Source organism: Sinohyriopsis cumingii, chromosome 8 (assembly GCF_028554795.1).
Source record: "Sinohyriopsis cumingii isolate HCF-2022 chromosome 8, ASM2855479v2, whole genome shotgun sequence".
NCBI lineage: Eukaryota > Metazoa > Mollusca > Bivalvia > Unionida > Unionidae > Sinohyriopsis > Sinohyriopsis cumingii.
Window position 1 is genome coordinate 13,317,972 of NC_142968.1, and position 24,988 is coordinate 13,342,959.

At 37.1% G+C, this 24,988-nt stretch overlaps 1 protein-coding gene across 1 annotated transcript in view; it reads right to left on the minus strand.

Annotated features, from left to right (window-relative positions):
- Position 1: 1 nt before the first annotated feature.
- LOC149793002 (uncharacterized) overlaps positions 2-24,988 on the minus strand; it is a 30,989-nt gene continuing 6,002 nt past the window's right edge. Inside the window, exons 2-5 of the mRNA XM_089966868.1 lie at positions 23,928-24,074; positions 22,471-22,612; positions 15,699-17,412; positions 2-6,357 (exon numbers count right to left, since the gene is read on the minus strand). Of these exons, the coding sequence (XP_089822994.1) occupies positions 4,626-6,357; positions 15,699-17,412; positions 22,471-22,612; positions 23,928-24,041 (3,702 nt within the window). The 5' untranslated portion in view covers positions 24,042-24,074 and the 3' untranslated portion in view covers positions 2-4,625. The remainder of the gene's footprint in view (positions 6,358-15,698; positions 17,413-22,470; positions 22,613-23,927; positions 24,075-24,988) is intronic.

The following is a 24,988-nucleotide window of genomic DNA, read 5'->3' on the forward strand; positions in this document are numbered from 1 at the left end:
CCTTCTTTTCCAGTTTGTTTAATAGGTTTGTACATTTGAACGAGAACATGCCTGAAAAACATATTTTTGGTGATATACATGTATTATTTACAACTTAAATTTTTACCTCTACTGGTCATAGACCAGAAGAGCTTACAGGATGGCCCATTGTCCATCGGTCTGGTAGCACAGGTTTGTTGTCCTACTCCGCTTTATCTACTTGGAGAAATTGCCATGAAGCTTTACACACACACACATTCATCATAGGGTCTAGATGGTAGTAAATGAAAATAGCCACTGCAGTAGACAGCTTGAGAAATCATTAATTATTCCTCATGAATGGTAGGTCATATAAACATAGGGTTTTCACTTAACTACTTATTGTGTCTAGATGATCCTAAATGAAAATGGTACTTATCTGATGGTAGCCATCTTGAAAATCGAATCTTACAATCACATATCCTTCTGAATGGAAAGTAGTATCGACTACCAGATTTCACTAGAAGACTATATATTATGCCTGAGTCATAACTGCAAATGATGCCACCATGACATCTTACGCTGCCATCACAGCAGTCCTCTTGATCTTTTTATTGCTACCACCACCTGGCTGGTCACATTAACATGGGGTTTTCACTGAAAGAGTCAATCTGACAGCCAATATGGCCACCAAAGCAGCCATGTTAAAATTCGTTTTCAATATTCCTTGTCAACAAAAGTCCTGACAGCATGGTATTTTCACCCTAAGACTTCTTACGGCGTCTAGTAGGTAAGAATGCTGCCACTCCTCCTTGTATCACCTGACTTGTAATGTGAAGTTGGTACTTAATGAAAATAGTGGCAATCTGATTACTATGGCAGCCATCAAGAAAATCTTGTTATGTTTACTCCAAAAGTTGTACTGAAATAATATTATACAAGAAGACTAAATGTGAGGCACTGAATGAAAATGGTCCCAATCTGACCTCAGATATGGCTGCCATTGCAGCAATCTTTAAAATCTTCTACTCCTAAGTGTAAAGTTGCAGCAACCATGTGGTAGGCTCTCAGTGAAAATAATGTCAATCTGACATCCAGTATGGCTTCCACATGTCATCTTACAAATCCTGAAATGCTACTTGTCCAGAATTTAAGGCCATATTGACAGAGTTTTCACAGAAAGACTTGTTATGATATCTAGTTAGCACTGGGTGATTGAGTGGTCTATGGTGCTTGCCTTGACAGATCACACATTTTGCTTCATGTCCATGTGAGTTAAAACTCGGACCAACCAATGTGGGTATATGAAAAAATTTGTCAGTAGCTCGGATCAACCAATGTGGGTATATGAAAAAACTTGTCAGTAGCTTCCTATAGGTTGGTTCTTCCTATGGACTTTCCAGGTTCTTCCACCACCAAATATACTGGCCAACTGTATAGATAGATTATCATGTGCTAAAAAAGAGCTATTGTTCTGTAATGTTCCCCTCTTATAAAGAGGGGTAGTTAATTGGGTTTGGCTGCGTTATCCAGAGGATGACCTCCCTCGATATTATAGCCCGGCAGGAGTGAAAGAAGAATGGAATTTCAACAGAGAACTGAGCGAGACTGCTGGGAAGAAACAAGACAATACGAGCCCCCTTTGACAAGAAAATAACAAATTTAATCAGGACAAATTAAAACAGTAATTGAAATTCAAGTTAGATTATATATTTAGAATTTAACAGGTGTGTCCAATTTGGATTTATTACATCATCATAACGAAGTGAAAGAGTGCAATATCCACAACTGATTGCATCATCTTCATTCACTCTGACCATATATCAACGTCTCCTAGTTCATCCTTCCAAACTCTAGGTTCTGCCCCTTCATGAACTTCCTGGTCCTTTTACTCTGACCTTGTCCTCCTTTCTTCTTTTCCCCGTATTCCTGTCTTCGGACTGTCTCGTCCTTCTCTCCAAAAGCTGTTCCTCATCTCTGCTTTTCTTTCAGGACTTCCGCATCCTAGCACAAAACATGCCTTTCCTTTTACATGACAACCAACCAGTCCCTTTTCTTGTTTCACGAGGAAAGCACTAATCTTTAGGCTTCCACGGAGTCGAGACAAAGTTTCCTCTTCTAGGAATTTTCCAGACTAAAGAATTTACACTAGGGTCGTCACTTTAAAGTCAGATTGCTCTAAAGTGTACGCCCTAATTTATTCTACCCAATTGTAGGCAAGGGTCCCTAATCTTTCCCAAAGATATAATTTATTTCATCAGATTTAAACAGCTCAGAATCTGTGTATGACAGTACATGACAATTTTCCCACTGAAAATATGATAAGTGGACATAGGTTCCTACCAAGCGGTTAGGGTTGGTAGCTCAAATGTTTACTTCTAAAGACCGTTTTAAGATACCCTGGTCAATTTTACTGAGTTGGAAATATTGTTCCTTTGAAGTTTACACTGACATGGGGGAGATGAACGATGAAAGTTCGAAGTGACCTTTCACAAAGACTTCTCTGGCTTAACTGTGATAAGACTTTAATTGCTAAATGCACTCAACTTTAAAATTTCTGTAATTCAAAATTTGACACTTGGCATGTTCTATCTTTAGTAACAGTAGCTACATTTGATGGAAGACCAGCATCAGTTGAACATACATTTTGAGACTTTTTAGCTCTACTGGTTATATTACCAGAGGAACTTGTGAAATAGTATGTTAGCCCAAGTTTGCTATTATTACTCCTCTTAATGGAGTGCAATGAAACTTGAAACGTATTCATCCCAAGGTCTAACTGGGTCTAAATGAGAATGATGCTGCTTGTATGGCCAATATTGCTACACAAATCTTGGTATTATGTCTTCTCATGAACACATGGTCATGTCAACATCTGGTTGTAGGGTCGAAGAACTAAGAGATGCATCTAATTAATAAATTTCTAGATTCTAACATAAACAGAGAATTTAAAACCACAAAATCTAACAGTAACTTAAAAATGAAAATACGGGTCACAGAGACCTCATTGTGAAAATGGGTGTAGAATTCCATTTCCAAGTATGATAATTCTAGGGAAGAGAATATGCACATATGCCAAAACCTTTATTTATACATGCACCTAATTTAATGATTCAAGCATGAAGAGTTAAAACATAACAAGAGCCCCTTGAAGGTACCGAGGCTGTACTGGGCAAAAATAATTTACAGAAATTCAAGATAAGACCATTTTTACCTTTTAACTATTGAGTGTTGAAACTATCTCCGATATTATTCAGCTGTGATTTAGCTGCTGTGGTGCATATAATGAATGTCAGCTTTGTACAATTTTCACTGAGGACAAAGTATACATAATAACAAGTGAATTGGTGAAAACCTTATATCCCAATGATCATCCATTCAGGGAGAGTAGTGACACAATATTTTTAAAAATTGTTGTGGCAGCTATAGTGGATGTACAACTGGCACCATATTGTTAAGATCAACTAGGTATTATAAGAAGTCTCTGGTGAAAACCCCATGCTATGTAGCCATCCATCTGGGAGTAGACAGCAATACTTACCATTCAGGAGGAGCAGCAATAACAAATGTTTAAGATGGCTGCCATGGCCAAACAGTGCCGAGAAATAAATCCTAAACAGTATGCAAAACAATACACAAAATTTGTGGTCATGAGGTAAATGCAGAACGTTAACATAAGCCAGAACAATGTTAAATGTATATTATACATTGGGGAGTAAAAATACAGTTCTAACAAAGATGCATACAATCATCTAGTCTGATGGATACAGCTTAAGAAATAAAAGTTTAACAAAATTTAACCCAAGTCAATCAAACATGAATGTGGGTCAAAGTGACCTACTTTCTGTACCAAGGGAATATTACTCTTCAAAGTGCAACCTCCCTGCAAGTTTCATAATTCCAGGTGTCTACAGGATGAAAAAAAACTGACCAATACACCTTCAAAAACTGCAAGGTGTACAATATTTGTTACCTTTGTCTTTAATTGTATAATAACTATTGCCTGCCCTGGGACAAGAATGATAAAAAAAATATCTGGATAAAATTAAAAAAGTACCCTAAAAAAACGGGGATGAGTGAGTGAAAAAGAAAATTTGAAGTACAGAAATACAACAAAGTTTAAAAAAATGGGATGCTACCACAAGTTTCAAACCCATGACCTCTTGTTTGGCAGCTGTGACAGAGAAAGACAACTGAGGGTGTTTATATACAAGATACCTTCAAAAGAATGTCAACATCTTGAACTTTTAACCTGCTGGATATATGTTATCTGAAAGATTTTAATACATTGTAATTTTTTTTTTATTTTGACATTTTATATAATTCAACGTTTAATCAGCATGATACAACAGGTATTGCACTGACATGTATATAAATAATGTACATGCACAAACTTATCCACTAGGGGGTAGGTACTATCAAACTCATTCCAAACTGCTTCCAAGGACCTGGGAAGAAAGAATGGTTGAGATGCAGGGAGGCAATACATGCATCAATGCTGGGGTGGTAGAGTAGCACCTCCCAATTTCCCAAAGGTTTTAAAATATACACTGCAACAATGATATGCAAATAACATAAGGTCAAACAAAATATGAAATCTTGAAAAATCGGATTTTCTTTTTCTTTTTAGCTCAAGTATGGTTGGAAGTCTCTTAGATGCCATCCACCTAGTTAAGATCCAAAGAAAGTTGATCTTGCACTTCTGTCTCTTTCTCAATTATATTGTCACATTCTCCAAATTCATTCCCTACTCCAAGTTTGCTATGGTTGCCTGATGCAGATAGATAAGTTGGGGATATGACATTGCTTGAAGAATTTGCTCTGCTTTGTTGCTCAGGAACAGTAGTAGTAGTCCCAGATATATTGGAAATTTCACTTTGCATAACAAAACCCTGCTCAAATCTCAAAAGTAAATTACCCGATTGTTTTAACGAGTTTTGAGTAACAGTTCTGATTATCTCTATAAGGTCATTTCCAACAATCTGCTGTCCCTTTTCATCAATTATTGCCAAAATCTGTCCTTTTGTCAAACTTGAGTTCAACTGACTCAAGCCCTTGTTTTCATGAACATCGGAATTAAAAACCACGTTGTTGTGTAGATTACCATGTTTTCTATCCAAAGCTTCTCTCTGAGAATTATGCTCACCATTATCCACACTTTTTATAGAACTGTCAATGTGTACCAAAGTACTGTTAATACCACACTCAGCTATAGCTTTGTGTGACGATCTATTCAGTGCTGATCTTGCAGCTTCAACACTAATTGCTTTGTTTCCTTGGAAACTAATTACTTTCCGTTGCTGAACACTCTTATTGGATCTGCATATAACAGTCTCATTGGTTTTGGACAATACACTAGAGCACTGATTCAAATTTACTAGAACCTGTTTGGGAAAGGTTGAATCCATGTCAGACTGTTTTGATTCACTGCAAACAATGAAGTTCTGATTTGTTTCATTAATTATTATTATTTCCTTATTACCTCTATTTACTGGAGTATCTCGCTCTCTATTTATTTCCCTTGCTGTTATCTGAAGTGCATCACTAGAGGGAGCAGTGATAAGGTTGTCTGTTTCACTTTTAGCACTACTTGTATATCTAGATTGGTTTACATTAGTCACAACTGTCTGCTGTAGATCTACTGGTATCGTTACACTTTTGTCAGCAAAGGTGACAGAAATTATTTTGCTGTCATGGATATCAACTGTGTTCAACTTGTTCAAATGACGTCTGAAGTGGATTTTCAACGATCGACCTTGAGTATACGTTTTCTCACATACTGTACATTTGTACCTAAAATCACCCTCATGTGCTCGTACATGCTGTCGCAAGTTACTTCTATCGTTGAAATCCTTTTCACAGTACTTACATTTATATGGTCGAGCCCCCGTGTGCCGATTCATATGTGATTCAAGATCCTTCTTGTGAACAAAAAGTTTACCACACATTTCACATCTGAGCAGTCGCACAGCATTAGTTTTCACAGCTTCTTCCGCATGATTTCTGAGAATATGCGTCATCATACGTGTAACGCTTTTAAATTCCAGTTCACAAAATTTGCACTTGATTTTCTCATCTTCAAAGTGACTTTTTCTGTGTCGTGACAAATGACCAAGCTGTCCAAACAATTTGCCACACATATCACAGGTAAGTGAATTGGGGTTTTCGTGCATTATCAGGTGCTGACGAAGTGTATCTTTGCTCGCGTATTTCTTGTCACAATACGTACACTGAAAGGGGGCTTCTCCTGTGTGGAGGTAAATATGGACCTGTAGCTGTCTCTTGGACTTGTAACTTCGACCACACTTCTCACACATAAATGGTTTCTCATTGCTGTGCCGTAATTTATGCCGTTTAAGATTGTCTGGTTGTGAACATCTGTATCCACAAATATCACATCTGTAAAATATTAGCATATATTTAATAATCAGCAGTTAAACAAGTTCTCATAAACTCAATTATTAATGATTATTATAAATAATAATAATACTACTAATAATAATACTAATAATAATTAATCAAGCTTTTGAGAATTAAGATGCATTGGAATATTTTTAAATATGTTACATGTAGGTACATACATGTGCAATAAGACTGAACTTCTCTACTGTAAGCCAAAACTTGAAATTTTGGGTTAATGATTACGTGTTGGAGTTTTTGCAAATCAATTCCCCAAATGAAAGGAATAAGCTCCAATCTGGTTCTGGCAAGCTAAAGTTTGCAAGGTTCTTGCCCGCTGATAAGTCAGAAATATCATGTCTGTTTTTGCTCTTCCAACTCAAAAGGCATTCTAACCCTTTTTCTCCTCTACATATCTACATATGTGGTACTTATACACACATCATTTTCTTATACCTTTAATTATTATATGAACTGAAGGTGAAAACCATGATGAAAAGAAAACAAAAGTTCTTTATTTGTGAACTAAATATTAGGCAATTGTCATAAAACATGCCATATTTTATTTTACCATTATGATATAATTTAACTTTCTTTTTGATTTTGTAACGCTGTATTTTTGAGTAAGCTTAAATTTAACCTAGGCAAAAACTACTGACATCCCAAACCTTTAACTATGTATACAGGTCATGAAAAGGTGTATTCATGTGTGTGAGCAATTTCTGCCTCCTGACAACACATGCATTGTCAAAATCAGCTGATGTGGATGCTTCCAAATCCTTCTGGATTTAGCCATTGTTGTTTGTTTAAAACAATATTATGGTAAGATCCCAACTGTTTCACCTTACATTAAGATCCCAACCATTTCACCTTACATTAATTAAGATCCCAACCATTTCACCTTACATTAATTCAAATCCCAACCTTGTCATCTTACATTAAGATCCCAACCATTTCACCTTACATTAAGATCCCAAACATTTCACCATACATCAATTCAAATCCCAACCTTGTCACCTTACATTACGATCACAACCGTTTCACCTTACATTAAGATCACAACCACATCACCATACATCAATTCAAATCCCAACCTTGTCACCTTACATTAGGATCCCAACCATTTCACCTTACATTCCTCTGTCTGCGTGGGTTTGAGTCTCAGATTCGGCTAATGTGGGTATGTGAAAAAGCTTGCCAGTAGCTTCTTGTGGGTCGGTGGTTCTTTCCAGGGTTTTCCCAGGTTCTTCCTCCACCATTAATACTGCCCGCCATGTATAGGCTATCATGTGCTGAAAAATGGTGTTAAACCCTACGACAACTACAACAATCACCTTACATTAATTAAAATCCCAACCATTTCACCTTACAATAAGATCCCAACCACTTCACCGTACATCAATTCAGATCCCAACCTTGTCACCTTACATTAAGACCCCAGCCATTTCACCTTACATTAATTAAGATCCCAACCATTTCACCGTACATCAATTTAAATCCCAACCTTGTCACCTTACATTAATTAAGATCCCAACCATTTCACCTTACATTAATTAAGATCCTAACCATTTCACCTTACATCAATTAAAATCCCAACCTTGTCACCTTACATCAATTCAAATCCCAACCATTTCACCTTACATTAAGATCCCAACCATTTCACCTTACATCAATTCAAATCCCATCCTTGTCACCTTACATTAAGATCCCAACCATTTCACCTTACATTAATTAAGACCCCAACCATTTCACCTTATATCAATTCAAATCCCAACCTTGTCACCTTACATTAATTAAGATCCCATTTCACCTTACATTAATTAAGATCCTAACCATTTTACCTTACATCAATTCAAATCCCAACCTTGTCACCTTACATCAATTCAAATCCCAACCTTGTCACCTTACATTAAGATCCCAACCATTTCACCTTACATCAATTCAAATCCCATCCTTGTCACCTCACATTAATTAAGATCCCAACCATTTCACCTTATATCAATTCAAATCCCAACCTTATCACCTTACATTAAGATCCTAACCATTTCACCTTACATCAATTCAAATCCCAACCTTGTCACATTACATTAATTAAGATCCCAACCATTTCACCTTACATCAAATCAAATCCCAACCTTGTCACATTATATTAATTAAGATACCAACCATCTCACCTTACATCAATTCAAATCCCAACCTTATCACCTTACATTAAGATCCTAACCATTTCACCTTACATCAATTCAAATCCCAACCTTGTCACATTACATTAATTAAGATCCCAACCATTTCACCTTACATCAATTCAAATCCCAACCTTGTCACATTATATTAATTAAGATTCCAACCATCTCACCTTACATGAATTAAAATCCCAACCTTATCACCTTACATTAAGATCCCAACCATTTCACCTTACATTAAGATTCTAACCATTTCACCCTACATCAATTCAAATCCCAACCTTGTCACATTACAGTAATTAAGATCCCAACCATTTCACCTTACATGAATTCAAATCCCAACCTTGTCACCTTACATTAATTAGATCCCAACCATTTCACCTTACATTAATAAAGATCCCAACCATTTCACATTACTTTATGATTCCAACCTTGTCACCTTACAATAATTAGGATACCAACCATTTCACCTAACAGCAATTAAAATCCCAACTGTTTCACCTTACATTAAGATCCCAACCTTGTCACTTTACATTAATTAAGATTACAACCATTTCACCTTACATCAATTAAAATCCCAACCATTTCACCTTACATTACTTAAGATCCCAACCATTTCACCTTACATCAATTAAAATCCCAACCATTTCACCTTACATTAAAAAATATCTCAACCATTTCACCTTACATCAATTAAAATCCCAACCTTGTCACCCTACATTAATTAAGATCCCAACCATTTCACCTAACATTAAGATCCCAACCATTTCACCCAACATTAAGATCCCAACCATTTCACTTTATATTAATTAAGATCCCAACCATTTCACCTAACACTAATTAAGATCCCAACCATTTCACCTTACATTAATTAAGATCCCAATTATTTCACCTTACATTAAGATCCCAACCATTTCACCTTACATTAATTAAGATCCCAACTGTTTCACCTTACATTAATTAAGATCCCAATCATTTCACCTTACATTAATTAAGATCCCAACCATTTCACCTAACATTAAGATCCCAACCATTTCACCTTACATTAAGATCCCAACTGTTTCACCTTACATAAAATTTAGATCCCAACCATTTCACCTTACATTAATTATGATCCCAACCATTTCACTGTACATCAATTAAAATCCCAACCATTTCACCTTACATTCATTAAGATCCCAACCAGTTCACCTTACATTAATTAAGATCCCAACTGTTTCACCTTACATTAATTAAGATCCCAACCATTTCACCTTACATTAATTAAGATCCCAACTGTTTCACCTAACATTAAGATCCCAACCATTTCACCTTACATTAATTAAGATCCCAACTGTTTCACCTTACATAAAATTTAGATCCCAACCATTTCACCTTACATTAATTATGATCCTAACCATTTCACCGTACATCAATTAAAATCCCAACCATTTCACCTTACATTCATTAAGATCCCAACCTTGTCACCTTACATTAATTAAGATCCCAACCAATTCACCTTACATCAATTAAAATCCCAACTTTGTCACCTTACATCTTGTTGCAGAGCACAAAATGGGGAATTCAGAGTTGTGACCAATGTAATACACCTTGTATAACCAACCACCATAATGCAATGTGTGTGTGTGTGTGATATGGATCTTTAATGTAGCTTTAAAAAAATTTCAGTCATATTGCTACGATGTCTGCAGTGTGGCAGTTTAAAGTGATGTCTAGCACTGGGGCATCATGCCGCAGACACGCAGCATGATGTCCCACCCAGTCACATTATCCTGACACCAGGCTGACCAGTCCTAACACTAACCTCTTAATGCTGAGCGCCAAGCGAGGCAGCTGTTAGTACGATTTTTGTAAGTCTTTGGTATGACATGGCCGGGGATTGAACCCATGACCTCCTGCATCCGAGGCAGACACTCTAACCACTAGACCATCGGAGCAGTTCATAATGCTCTGTACTGTGTGCCATGTGTGATTTGGATTTTTAATGTAGCTTTAACAATATTTCAGTCACATCACAATGATGTCTGCAGTGTGGCAGCTTATAGTGATGTCTAGCACAGGGGCATCATGCCGCAGACATGTAGCATGATGTCCCACCCAGTCACATTATCCTGACACCAGGCTGACCAGTCCTAACTCTAACCTCTTGATGCTAAGCGCCAAAACGAGGCAGCTGTTAGTACCATTTTTTTGGTAAGCCTTTGGTATGACTTGGCTGGGATTGCTATGTACTGTAGTGGGTGCTGGGGTGGAAGGGGAGAAGGGACATCCCAACCTTAGGGACCTGGCACTTGGAAATACAGAAATCTCCATCTGTATAGTTGCAAGGTATGAAAAAATGAATATATTTAATTTTGCAAAGGGGCTTTTTCTTGATCCAAGGAACTTGAAATCTATTTAAATCTCAGCCCATAAATATGAACAGCTGCATAATACAAAAACAATCTCTGCATCATCATAATATGTAGTTTTTTGGGGAGGGGTTAAACTAATTTTAGTTATGTACAAGATAACTGTCACTAATGCCTTGCTTATTTCTGGGATGCAAGTCCCCTTGTTCAAGCACAGAATTCCAACTTTCTATAAGATGAAATATTCTAGAAATCTATAAGAGAGAGAACCAAGAACAAATATGACTCCCACATCATAGGACTATGTAGGATGCTCTTTCTTTTTGATATTCTGACCCGACTAATTTTGGGCCATCCAAGTGTGGTGGGAGGAGAGAATTTTCCAATAGTGACAGAATAAGTATTACATCTTTTAAAATTAGTTTTACCTCCCCAAAAACATCAGTTTAAGATTAGCAATACATTAATCTGTCACCACTGCCTTGGTGAATTTGCCAGTTGAGATGGAGGACAGTGATCTCAGGAAACTGATAAAAACATATACACATACCCTTAAGGAAAGAACATTCATGCTGAAGTTAGGCACAAGGGTGAGCCATTTCTTGAGCTGTTACTATATGGCCCAGCAAGAAAATGCCTTTGATCTGGTGCATCAAAGACCAAAGGTAAAACCAGAGAAAGTAGTGTGTGACCACCAGAACAACTCTTTCATAACATTCTCCACTGAAGAATGATTAAGAAAGGACCAGAAAATAGCAATAGCCTAAACTTCATAGTCTTTAATTCTCATAAAAGAAAGGTCAGTGAGGGTCTGATAAACTCTCTTGACAAGGCATAAAGTTTATCTGGAGATAGTGGATGCTGGAATAGGTAGAATGATATGCTTCTGACACTGAAGCATGTAAAAATAGAACTGTAAGACTCTAAATGGGCAAAACCCCTGGTCTTGATCATCCCCGGCACAGATATGACAGAGACTGAAATCTCAATATGAAGTACTGTAACAATGACATAAGAATCATCACGTCACATCACAGACCCTGGAAGTGGACAGCCTCTTAGTGAGGGCAATACAACTTGCAACTCTGCTCAAAAATTGATCCTGGTGGATTGAACTTTTAAAATGAGCCAAGCATGAAAATGGAGAATCTGTATGCTATTGTAAATCCAAGACCACTGCTACAACAGCAGGCCCCTCCTTAGTCGTTATTTACTGTGCTCATCTAACAACTGGTCAAGATCAATGAACTACGAATGTTGGGGGCCATAGAAAGCTTACCTGAATGAGCTGAACAGTGGAGATCATAACCTTATGGAGCATTTGCAGAATCACTCTGAAGTGTTAGAAGGTGTAAGTGAACAGGCAGTACTACGGTATCTTCAACTGAAGGTGTCTACTACCTGAGCCCTGTGGTCCAGGAATGTGAAGACTGTAAAGGAGAGCTTGTTCCATCTCATCAAAAAACAAAGTTCACAAGTGTTCTCCCCCTCATTCGGAAAAGAGGCTTTGCTGTCTTCTGGTGCTGAGACCATTCTAAAAAGACTGCAATGCTCTTTCTGGACAGCTTCTCTGTTCTGATATTCCTCTAGTTGGGAATGACTCAGAGCATAGTCTCAGAGTAGGCTGCCCATCAGCGGAGATTCCAAACTTCTACATAAAAAAGGCCATGTGTATCTCCTTGTCTTCTTAAGTATGATCAATGTGTTGTCACAGACCACCATGACCTAATGACCCTTTGTTGGTTGATGAACCCCTTCAGGGCTACAAAAACTGCTTGCATCTACAAGTTGTTTATATGGAGGGTAGCTTCTTCTGATGAACCAAAAGTCCTGATGACGGACACCTTCTGGCTTCAGGTGAGTATTCCAACCCAAAAAATGAGGTGTCAGTTTATAGACAGGTGAAATGATGGGGTGGGTGGGATGAATGAGGACTCATTATCAGTAACCGGTCCCAATTGGACCACTAACCTGATGATAAATTTGGACCCCAGAGCAACCTGAGCTGACAGAGGGTACTAGTATGGTCTCCCGTTTACCATGAGAAGAAAATGTTGCAAATGAAATTTTCCCTGGATAACCAAATCCAATGAGGATTTTGAGATCCAAAGGAGTGAAAGGTATAGGCAAGCCAATGAGGATATGGCTTGGAGCATCAACAAAAGAGGCATGATTCTACCTGTAATGTCCAGTGGAACATGAACACATGAACAAAAAAACAAAATCCTGAGGGTTCAAGTCTGATTTCTCAAGGTTTGGAACCAGCCCAAACTGGGTTCCCTAAGGACACTGTATTAGCCAGTCTGTAAAGCTCTTGGGTGGTGGCTAAGCTGACTGGAACAAATCAAACTGAAAGCCCTCCTGCTTCAGGCAAACCTGGATATATTTACCATAGGGCAGATTAATGGAGACGTGCAGGTATGCATCTCAAATGTTGATGGAGAATGCTCTTTCACAGAGTCTCATGTCATTCCCAACTCAAGTCTCCAATTTGAATCGCACTTCCAACTTGAATGTATTTACGGCTGAGAGACAGAATTAAGCTGAAAATTTCTGCCTTTCCTAATTTACCAGAAGAAAAAAAAAACATGTAGAAAACCAGAGACTGGTCCTTTTCTCCTCTCACTATTGCACCATTCTGTAGAAGTGTGTGCATCTCTCTTAACTGAACCAGCTTTGACTGGTGAAAGGTTTGTGGTCTGTGAAAGACGATGTTTAAGGAGAAAGAACTCAGACATCTGCCATGATTCCCAACCAAACATGTGAAACGAGGTAAAGCCAAGTACTCATGGGAATGTCATGAAGAGGAATCCATGGAAGGAGTGGAGAATGAGTCCCGAGAGCCCATCTCCTTCCCCATAATTTCACAAGGAAATGGTAAGAGGGACAGGCAGACTTCTTCCCTTGGCCTTTTCAGCCAACCATCTAGCAAAGGGTGGATGAGATGGCTGCCTGCATTGGGAATGCTTCTGGGACTATTGGGGTTGCAAACTCTTGAAAAACCCTTGGGAAGGACCCAAGGCATGATAACAAGCTTAGCCTTGGCAGACCATGAGTGGCTATAACAGCCATGTAATGTTGGTGAAAAACCCATGTCTCAATGATCATTCATTCAAGGAGAGTAGTGATACAAGATTTTAAAACTGCCCTTACTAGTGCACCTCTCATTGTTAAGCTCCACTTGACTGTACAAAGTTTGTATCCTGCAACATCCAATCTGCTCTGAGGACAAGACATGGGAATCAATAGTACCATAAAGGGGAAGAGAGATCTGCATCCCCACATCCTGTAAAGAGAGAATGGGAACATGAGGATAATGGTATTCTGATCAGATTCCCTTCCCTAGTTGGATAATATAGGCCAATTCTCAATCACTGTCAGGATGGATTGGTGGCACAGAAACAGAGGGGTATCAACTTCAGCCCTGTCTCAAACCAACGAAACAACTCCACTGGCCAGTGACCAGTGCTGGAAAATTGGTGAATGGTAATTGGCAGTGTGTGACTGGTGATTAGTGCCTGGTGACTGGTCAAAGACCAGTCAGGTGACTAATGTCTGATGGACAAGTCAACATCAGACAATCCAGAGCTAGATCACTGCTTTCCCTCTTCAAGAAGGTGCAATCTGTGTTCTGGCACCTTTACTCAGCCACAGCATCTGATAAAGTGCTGTGACTCTTTGGCGGCATTATGTTTCTCTACTTCTTGAGAAATAAATTCCATACAGTCTTTGGATCATGGTGTGAATGGTCCCATACTCTCCTGGATCTAAAGAGTTATATTCCAAGTTCTGCAAGAGTCAGAACAAAAGTGTCACACTGAGGCAGTACTCTTTGCTTTAGAAAAGGAAGATTCCATACACCCTTTGGACTGAGGAGATAAATATCCCCTACCATCCTGGGACCAAGAAGTACTGTGAGAAGACAAGTGGGTTTTTTTCTGCATCCCTTTATGAGTGTGCCTACTCTCTGCCTGGAAAAGGTAAGCACAGAAATAGTGTTAGATAGGGATTACTGCTATTTAAGATTGTACATTTGATGTAATGGGATTTCAACAGTTCAATAAAGATATTTTTTAAAATAAAACAATTTTTTGTATGGTTCAAAACATTAGAAATATACAGCTTAAGCAACAACAAAAGACTGCAGGTTTCACTGTTACAGGATTCATTCTTGGCTGCAACCTTGTCCCAATGACCCTTATTCTTTATCTTTAGATCAAGACAGTTCACTTTTTGGCAACCATAGAGCACATAAAACTGACCTAAGAAAATAAAGAAAAAAGATCATTATATTTGATTTAAGACTTGACTGTGTGCATCCCTGGCTTACTATAATGGAATGCCAAATCGCAACACAACCTTCATCGTATACTCTTCGTAAGTCTTTCTTGAGTCAGACTAGAGGATGATTTGCTACAATTTCTTCATCAACTAATATAACCATCAGCAGAAGAGTGGGTACTTGAACAGAAAATTGTTAAAAAAAAAAACATGCTGTATGACTCAACAAGAGTTGATTCAAAGCATATCATGCTGGAAAAGTGCAGAAATTAATAAATACAGGACATAAGTGCCTGTGATAATGATAAGTGCTTGAATTCTTGAATAAGCAAGATACAGGCAAGGATATTTATGACTGTTTTTTTCCTCCAAAATAATCCCACTTCTCAAGCTGGTAGGTACCTTTGAGCCCCATCTTTATCCATTTCTGGAATGAATGATGAAGTTACAACTAAAATTGCTTCCTATCTGATTCCAAATAGTAACAGACCCTGAGTTTAAGTATTTAACAAGCCATCAAACTTACCTATACTCAATTCCACTGTGTGCAAATTTCATGTGACGATTCAGAATTTGCTTTACTTTAAATGTCTTTCCGCACAATTTACATTCTATTGGCTTCTCAGTGGAGTGCATCAAAGTCATATGTCTACTTAGACTTGACATGTGGGACAGCTTCTTGCTGCACATTTTACATTCATATAACTTACTGCCTTTATGGACAGCATCCTCATGTTCCTTTAAAAATAGCCTTGCTCGGAATGGCTTCAAGCAAACAGAACACTGAAAAGGTACTCTGCAGTGGTGAGAGTTTTGTTTCTCTAAGGTGTCAAATGCTTTTAAACACTTGTTACATGTTAATGGTTTTTGTTTATGTAATTTCATATGCTTGAACAAGTTTTCTTTATGCTTGAACTTCTTGTCACACTTGGAACATGGAACTGACCGTTCATTGGAGTGAGTTGCTAGATGGCGTGTCAGGCTTGAATGTGCAAGAAACTGATGTCCACAAGTTTTGCACTGATATCTTTCTCTTCGCTGTTCTACACTTAAACATGGTACTTTTTTCTTCAAGTGCTTTTGCAAACATTTCAAATTTGCAAAATGCTGTTGACATGTTGCACATCTGAAAGGCATCTGGTGTTTTGTTTTACAATCTGATTTGGGTTTATGGCTGAATAAGTGACTTAAAAGGGTACTTTCATTCTCAAACTCTTCTCCACAAGAATGACATTTAAATTTTGTATCTTTATTTTCTCCAACTTCTTTTTCCTCAAATTTCTTACAAGTCATTTCTAACTTTTTATCCTCTTTGATTACAGCAACCTCTTTGTTTCTTAAATTTGCAGACTTTTTATGTCCCTGTGATGACATGGTCTTCTCAACTTTTGGAGAGGGCTTGCATGCTGACAATTTACCAGCATCTGAATTCTCTTTTATCTGTTTCCTTGACCTACTATTGTTGAAACGTTTCTCCAGTGATTTGGGTTTGATTTCCATACAAACAGTCTTTGCCTTCTCTGGAAAAATCTCCATAAAGAAGCCATCATAAATCTTTTTCTTCCGCTGTCTTGTAGGTCTTTTCCTTACAGAAGACTCTAATTCTTTAAAATAAGTTGCCGTGTGGTTCTGTAACTTCTCATGTGACTCTTGACTCAATTGGTCTTTTTTTGTGGTAGCTGGCACCGTTCCAGTAGACTTATTTCTTAACTGTGTATTTAGACCTTTCTTGGAACCAGGATTTGAAATGGAAATCATGTTTGATTTTGCCTTCTCAGAAGGTTCATCCATATCATCCAAGACTTTATCTCTTGCTCTATTTCTTTTCCTATGACTCTTTGCTGCAAATGTTTCACATTTTCTTGAGAGAACTGGCTTTCCTTTACCATGTGTGGGATTAGATTTTTCTGAGGTTATAACAGCTGGTAGCATTACACAATCAATGGCAACTTCTGATACAATAAAAGACTCTTTGTCTCTTTTGCTATGTTTTTTATTAACCATGTTTTTTACTGATATGACAGAACTGAAGCTGTCATCCTTATCGTTATCTACTGGGTCAGAAATAATATCATCTTCATCTGGAGTATTCTTGGAGTTTTCCTCTCTGGCTCCTCTACCAATCTTCTCTTCTTTATCCAACAGAATGTGCTGACTATAACTGTTCATTTCAGCCCTATGTTGTTCATGATCATCAGTCCTAACACTGACGTTGATAGTGCTTTTTGGCATTGATGTTCCTGAATTGGAAAAATCTGAATCAGTATATGTTAATCTTATCTGCATGAAAATATACCCTAAAATAAATAAATACATAGTATAGGATAGTTCATCTCCACCTGTAGTATAGTGCATCAAACAGTTCCCTAAAATAAATACTATACCACAGATCATCTCACCTGTAAAATTAGCATAGAAATATAACCAAAATAAATAGTGCATGACAGTTCATCTCTACCTGTGGTACTAGTATTAAACTATACCCTAGAATAAATAATACATGATTTCATGTTTAATGATAGAAGTATATCCTTATTGCTATATAATTTTGTTTTTAGATGAATGCATTCAATATTTTAGCAAGAACTACTAATAAAGAATAGAATATTACGTACAGTGATTGGTTATTTTCTTTAAACTGTTCTGAAACTGGACCTTGGAAACTGGTCTTTTCGTACAAACCTACTATGCGAGACCACCTGTCTTGAGAGACTGCTTTTTTTGGCAGAAGGAGCAGTCTTTCATAACAGGTTTTACTGTATACTGTTTCTGATTTTGCCAATCCATGAAAATTGATTACATTAATCATTGCTTGCATGACAAGAGGATGGACAGGTAAAAAGACAGATGGGATTTTTTTAAAAAAGATACTGAACTGACAACTTTGATGTGAAAGTGCATAAAAGAATAAAAATGAATAAAGGATTAACATAACTGATATCCGACTGAATTTACAAATATATACATGTCAAATCAATATATTTAATGGTTTGACGGTTTTGCTCTGTGTTAAAAAGCAAATGATAGATGAATTAACACACAAATAGAGAACGGCATTAAAAAAGATACTGAAAATTATAAATTCCTTATAGCAAAAGGTATATATATATATACAGAGAGAGAGAGAGAGAGAGAGTGTTATAAATATACACCAGACAGAATGGAAAGTGCTATCCCTGGATTCCTATAGAAGAATGCTTGATAATAGAAGGCAGAATTAATATTTTAATACAAATAATACTATCATACAGGTTAGAGAATGTTTAATTTGTACTCTATGGAGATTTGAACCCAGGTCGCCTTGCCTGCACACACGAGCCCGTATTTCCTCACGACTAAGCGCACATCACCAAAAAATTATGTTACTCAGTCGGTGTTATATGCACTCCTGTTGTCATGCAAGGGTGTCTGCTACATTGAGACTGATTTGGCCTTAATGTCAGTGCAGGCAGCAAGGCAAGCCATAGAGGCAGTTCATGTGCTGCCTGCTTCTGTAACTCCTGTTATACCAATGAGCAGTAATGGATATTGACGTTTGTAGAACTGAAAGGCATCTTATATCACAAGATTCAATTTAATGAGGGTGCCAGGGTACTAGCCATTGGACGCTGCATGGCCTTTTAATCACCTTGGCAATAGGGGCCATGGATTCTCATGCATGATGATCACTGCCTAATTTTCTGAAATTTGCTGCCAATGCCTGATCTAGTTGAGTGTGTTTCAAACTTGCTTCCAGGTGGCATGGAAAACAATCAGTTCACCTTACAATCAACAATGGGTTGTTACGTTAACTGCCATGTTTTTTCCAAGGTCAGTAACTCTGAACAATATAATGTATGTTGGCAAGGGCATGTGGTACCAGTGTGATGAATATGTCACTGGCAGTGTTCTGAAAAGAAAGCTTTAGAGCTTCCAAGGTCACAGATCTTAAATGACAGAAAGTCACTAATCTCTTTGATCTTCAATGACTGTTTTGATATGAAAGTGCTGTGTGAAATCCAGGAGAACAGTGATGAACTTGGTGCTAATTATAAGAACGGACTCAGGGCAACAGACTCCAACTGTGCAAGTCTTCAGAGAAACTCTCAATTCCAGTCAATTCCTTTCCATTCAAGTGACAGAGTCTTGTGTTATATGTTATTAGGATCTTTTAACGTAGCTTTAACTATTTTTCAGTCATATCGTTAAGGTGTCTACAGTGTGGCAGTTTATAGTTGTTGTTGTTGTTGTGGGGTTTAACGCCATTTTTCAGCACATGATAGGCCATGCATGGCAGCCAATAATAATGGATGAGGAAGAACCTGGGAAAACCCCGGGAAGAACCACTGACCCACAAGAAGCTACTGGCAAGCTTTCTCACATACCCACATTGGCCGAATCCTAGACTCGAACCCACGCAGACAGAGGTGAGATGGCAGTGATCCATAATGGACAGCGCTTTAGACCACTCGGCCACTCAGGGCCCCGGCAGTTTATAGTGATGTATAGCACTGGGGCATCATGCCACAGACATGTAGCTTAAAGTTCCACCCAGTCACATTATCCTGACACCATGCCGACCAGTCCTAACACTAACCTCTTAATGCTGAGCGCCTAGTGAGGCAGCTGTCAGTACCATTTTTGTAAGTCTTTGGTATAACTCGGCCCAGGATCAAACACACGACCTCCCGCTTACGAGGCAGATGCTCTAACAACTAGACCACTAGAGTGGTCCCAGGTGATAGAAGAATGGATGCTACTGTATCAGAACAAGAAACAGAGTGAATAAGATACCAGGAAAATGGAAAACTGAAAACCTCTGATGAAACAAAATATATAATATCAACCTATTTTTGACAATTTACATTCTTTTAAAAAATAAATATGTTGTACATTTTTTTGTTCATTGATTATATAGATTAAAGTGCACAGATCTCATAAAATCTTGAGACAAGTGCTTAGACAACTGAAAAGGTAGGTGGGAAATTTGGACTTTCTGAAACCCCTTGTCCTGGACAAGTGGATGAAAACAAAACTTGCTCAGCCCTGCCTTAAACGCATAAGAGTCAATGGGGTTTCTACTGGCTGAAAAGATCTTCTAGGAATTCATGACAAGATAATTTCTTCCTTTTAACTGCAGAGTGTTTAAATCATCTCTGATATTTTTCAGCAATAACATGATTTTCATATTAGCTGTTGTGGTCATCTGATTAGCACCAAACTCATTTAGGACCAAAAATCATAATTTAGGATCAATAAAACATTATAAGAAGTCTTCTGGAGGGAAATCATACTAATATGAAATCCGTTTTGGAGATTTAACACCTATATTTTCAAGATGGCTGCCATGATGGCCATGTAGGCTATCAGATTTGCACCATTTCCATGATTTAGGACCAACTAAACATTATAAGAATTCTTTCACGAAAGTGCAGCATTGACATGACCAGGATATGTGGCTATAACTAGATTTTCAAGATGACCTTTGTGTTGGTCATATTAGAAGTCAGACCAGCACTATTTTCATTGATGACTAACTAGATATCATAAGAAATCTTTCAGTGAAAACCCCATGCTAAAGTGATAATTCATTCAGGAGTAGCAATAACAATATTTTCAAGATGGCCACTGTGGTGGCCATATTTTTGATGTCTTATTACCACTATTTTCTTTAAGCCCAGCTAGATATCGCAAGAAGTCATTTATAGAAACCTCATGTTGATGTGACCATCCATTCAGGATGATGTTGATAAAAAAAAAATTCAAGACAGCTGCTGTGGTGGCCACACTGAATGTGCAAGCAACACCCTTTAAACTTTGGACCAACTACACATCATACGTAATCTACTGGTGAAAATCCCATAGCAATATTACTCTTCATTTAAGAGAATTTGTGATAAAAAGATGTTATAGATGGCCATTATGGCACCATTTTCATTTAGTACCAACTAGACCAAGGAATGAATGATTGTTTAAAGATTCATGACAATCCTCCAAGTAGTTTAGGAGGAGCAGAAATAACAATATATGCAAGCAAATGGCTGGACAATGGACTACAGACTACCAATAGTCTCTTCTAGTCTATGATCAGCAGAGATAATAATGACTGCATCCTTGTCCAGTTGATAATAGCCACAGAAAAGTCTCATGCGCTAAAAAGCTGATCCTGTAGAAAAGGAATCAATGATAAAACAACTCTAGCGTTGAATCACATAAATTATGGATCTGTTGTTCTTGAAATATTGTATGAAAATCAGTTTTACAAATGATTTTGAATATATCATTCCAAATTGAAGCTTGATGGTTACATTTTTCACAATTAGCTTGCATTTTCTGATAAATCTGAACCCTGTATATATAACACATGGTCTTGGACTTCCATTTTGAAAATCCTACAGAGGATTCAGGATGTACTGAATGAGAAAGAGAAAAAACCAAGCTCACTTGTATATATAAACCATACAGCTGGGAACCATGCAAACGTAATGAGGTAGCCTGTGTCAGAAAAATTCCTTTGCAACAATCCAATCACTAAGCTGACACAGGGCACAAAGAGGCTTAATTCTGAGTATCCTGATGTGCTCATGTGTACTTCAAAAAAATTATACAGTAGATCTCTGATAGTGCCATAAACATTTCATGTGTACTTAGACTATACAGTAGATCTCTGATAGTGCCATAAACATTTCATGTGTACTTCAAAACATTATACAGTATATCTCTGATAATGCCAAAAACATTTCATGTGTACTTCAAAACATTATACAGTATATCTCTGATAATGCCAAAAACATTTCGTGTACTTCAAAATATTATACAGTATATCTCTGATAATGCCAAAAACATTTCGTGTACTTCAAAATATTATACAGCAGATCTCTAATAGTGCCATAAACATTTCATATGTACTTCAAAACTACGCAGTAGATCTCTGATAGTGCCATAAACATTTCATGTGTACTTCAAAACTACACAGTAGATCTCTGATAGTGCCATGAACATTTCATGTGTACTTCAAAGAATTATACAGTAGATCTCTGACAGTGCCATAAACATTTCATCTGTACTTAGACTATACAGCAGATCTCTGATAGTTCCATAAACATTTTATGTATATTTCAAAAACTATACAACAGATCTATGATTGTGTCATAAACATTTCATGTGTACTTCAAAACTACACAGTAGATCTCTGATAGTGCCATAAACAGTTCATGTGTACTTCATACTATACAGTAGATCTCTGACTGTGCCATAAACATTTCATGCATACTTCAAACTCTAGAGTAGACCTCTGATAGTGATATAACATTTCTAACCATTCTCCTGTTGGGACACTGATGACATGTTACACTTGGTGAATGGACTGGAAGGAGTCTGCAATGTTGCCTGTGATACATCAACTGCTGAGAAACCAGACCATGATTCTGTGGTTTCTTTATGTCTGGACAGGGCTTGACACTGAAAATAATATGAACAATACTGATCATAAATAATTTATATTCATGATGTTGGGTTTAGTATATGTTAGAATGACCTACCTTGCCTTGGACTACACCACCATGGTGTACCTTGCCTTGGGCTACACCACCATGGTTTGACTAGAATTCAAATTTCATGCTATCCACAGTAGCTCAGTTTGTACAGCATCACATATGCAATCCAAGGATCATTGTCCTTTGTCCACCAATTTTAAAAACCAATGCAATGGGAAACACACATTATTTTGCCTAACCATATGAAAATCTAATCAGGCTGTCTACCTATAAACACAATAAGCCTACCAAAATTTCATTTGTCTCTCTCAGCTAGTTTGGGCTTAATCATGCAAACAAGATTTGTGTCCAAGAAGTTTAAAGGTGTTCAAATACTATTTAACTAATGCCTAATGTTACACTAAGTATGTAGACAAATAATAAAACCATATATTTGCAATCCTATCAATGGACTGTTGTAACAAAGCTATAAAGTGAGTGGTTACATTAAGAAAACCCTTTTTTCTAAAAATTAGATGCACTTGCATGTTGGCTGTGTTGATCTGGTTGAAAAAGAAATGGTTTAGTTCATTCATATACTGACTTTAATTCTTCTGTGTGTTGTCAATCAGCAACAAAGGAATTAGGAAGAACAGTCAGATGTGAAAGATGTGTGCATTTGCTCTCCGTTCCATGGTACAGAGGTTGTTTCAAAAAAGTTAAAAAATCTTTTCAAATGCCATTTTATAGTGAACTTTCAGAAAGTAAAAAGAAAAATTCTTGATTAAGGGTAGTTGATCAAGAATTTGTACTAACTTGCTATTACAATACTGTAATCTAGTTACTCAGTTAAATTTCATTACAATGTAGAGCTTCTGTTGTTCTCTTTTTAAGTCATTGCCAAAATACACTGCATATGAATATGATAGTTTTTCAACATACACTAAATGTGTTTATAATATAGATAGACCTCAGAAAACTTTCCACTGGAAAATAAAGTATTGCTTAAAACCAACGTTAAATGCAAAGATGCACACTGGGAAATAGAGGGCATAATTCAAATAAGAGAATGAAAACAACACACACATACACACATACATACATACATCCATGCATACATACATACATGCATACATGTATATTGCATGTCTCACTTTGCTCCCACTTCTCCCTGTTCAGCTCTCATTTCTCCCTGTTCTGTCCTAAAGGAGAAGACACTTCTCCCTAAAATTCATGTCTAGCTTTACCCCTGCATATTCTTGGAGCTACAATTTCAATGTTTTGGCTAACTATTTTATTACCATTGTCTTCAGCTTCTGTTTGATAAGGGTTACATCTTCAAGTGACTGAAGAGCTTCAAGATTTGCCAGAATGTCCAACTGGTCTTTTCCACTGCTTCTCTCTGTGGCTGACATTAGAGTGATGATCTCACGACAAGTCAAATATTCCTATAAAAAGATATTTATAATGGCATCCACATCATTTGTAAGAGGAATTGCAAAAAAAGGATCCATTATTAAAAAATACCCCTCTAGTGAAGAGTAATTATTAATAACTCACATTATGATTGTCATATTATGGTACCATCACATTATTTAAGGTGACAAAACTACCGCCATTGAAATTATACAAATAAAAATGTCAGGACAAGGGAGTGCAACCCATTAAATATATGCACAAATGTAGTTAAGAGATAACATCATGTAAAAATGTTTCCACTTGATTTCCTTAAAAACATCTAAAGAAAAGTGATGAAAGGCTATGCATAGTGGGCCCTCATTACAAGGAGTCAAGATTAGAATCAACGTTTTGCTACTTCCATTTTTTTGCAAGTGGAGAAAAAGTCAAGAATTAAAATAATATTGTATACTCTTTAAAAACTGACTTTTTCACCTGTAGTGCTACACAACTGCCATAATCCAGAAATAAAAAAAAACTAAAAATATTTATAAAAGGAAGCGAATAAAGATAAATAACCTTTGTCAGTTTTACCACTCTGCACCAATGCTGCTGAGTAAGCACTTTTTTCTTTGGCAATTCACTATAAAATTCTCAATATTATTTCTAATGTGACAAGCTCAACAAACGTGCATGTAAAAAGTTTAACTAAACATTCCTTCACTTTGTTTTTTTGTTGATATGATTACTAAAATTAACCTGTCTTGATTGTAATTTGAACTTAGTAAAATTCATTGTAAACGTGTGTCAATGTGTTTTTATAAACTGTGAAATGTCCCTGCTGATTTTTGCACTTCTATTGTCAAATTCATCAAATGGTGAGTAATTCTTGATTACTGTCATACTAAGCAATGATGAGCTGCATTTTGTCAGTATCTACCGTACTTTGATTTTTGTTTGGGAG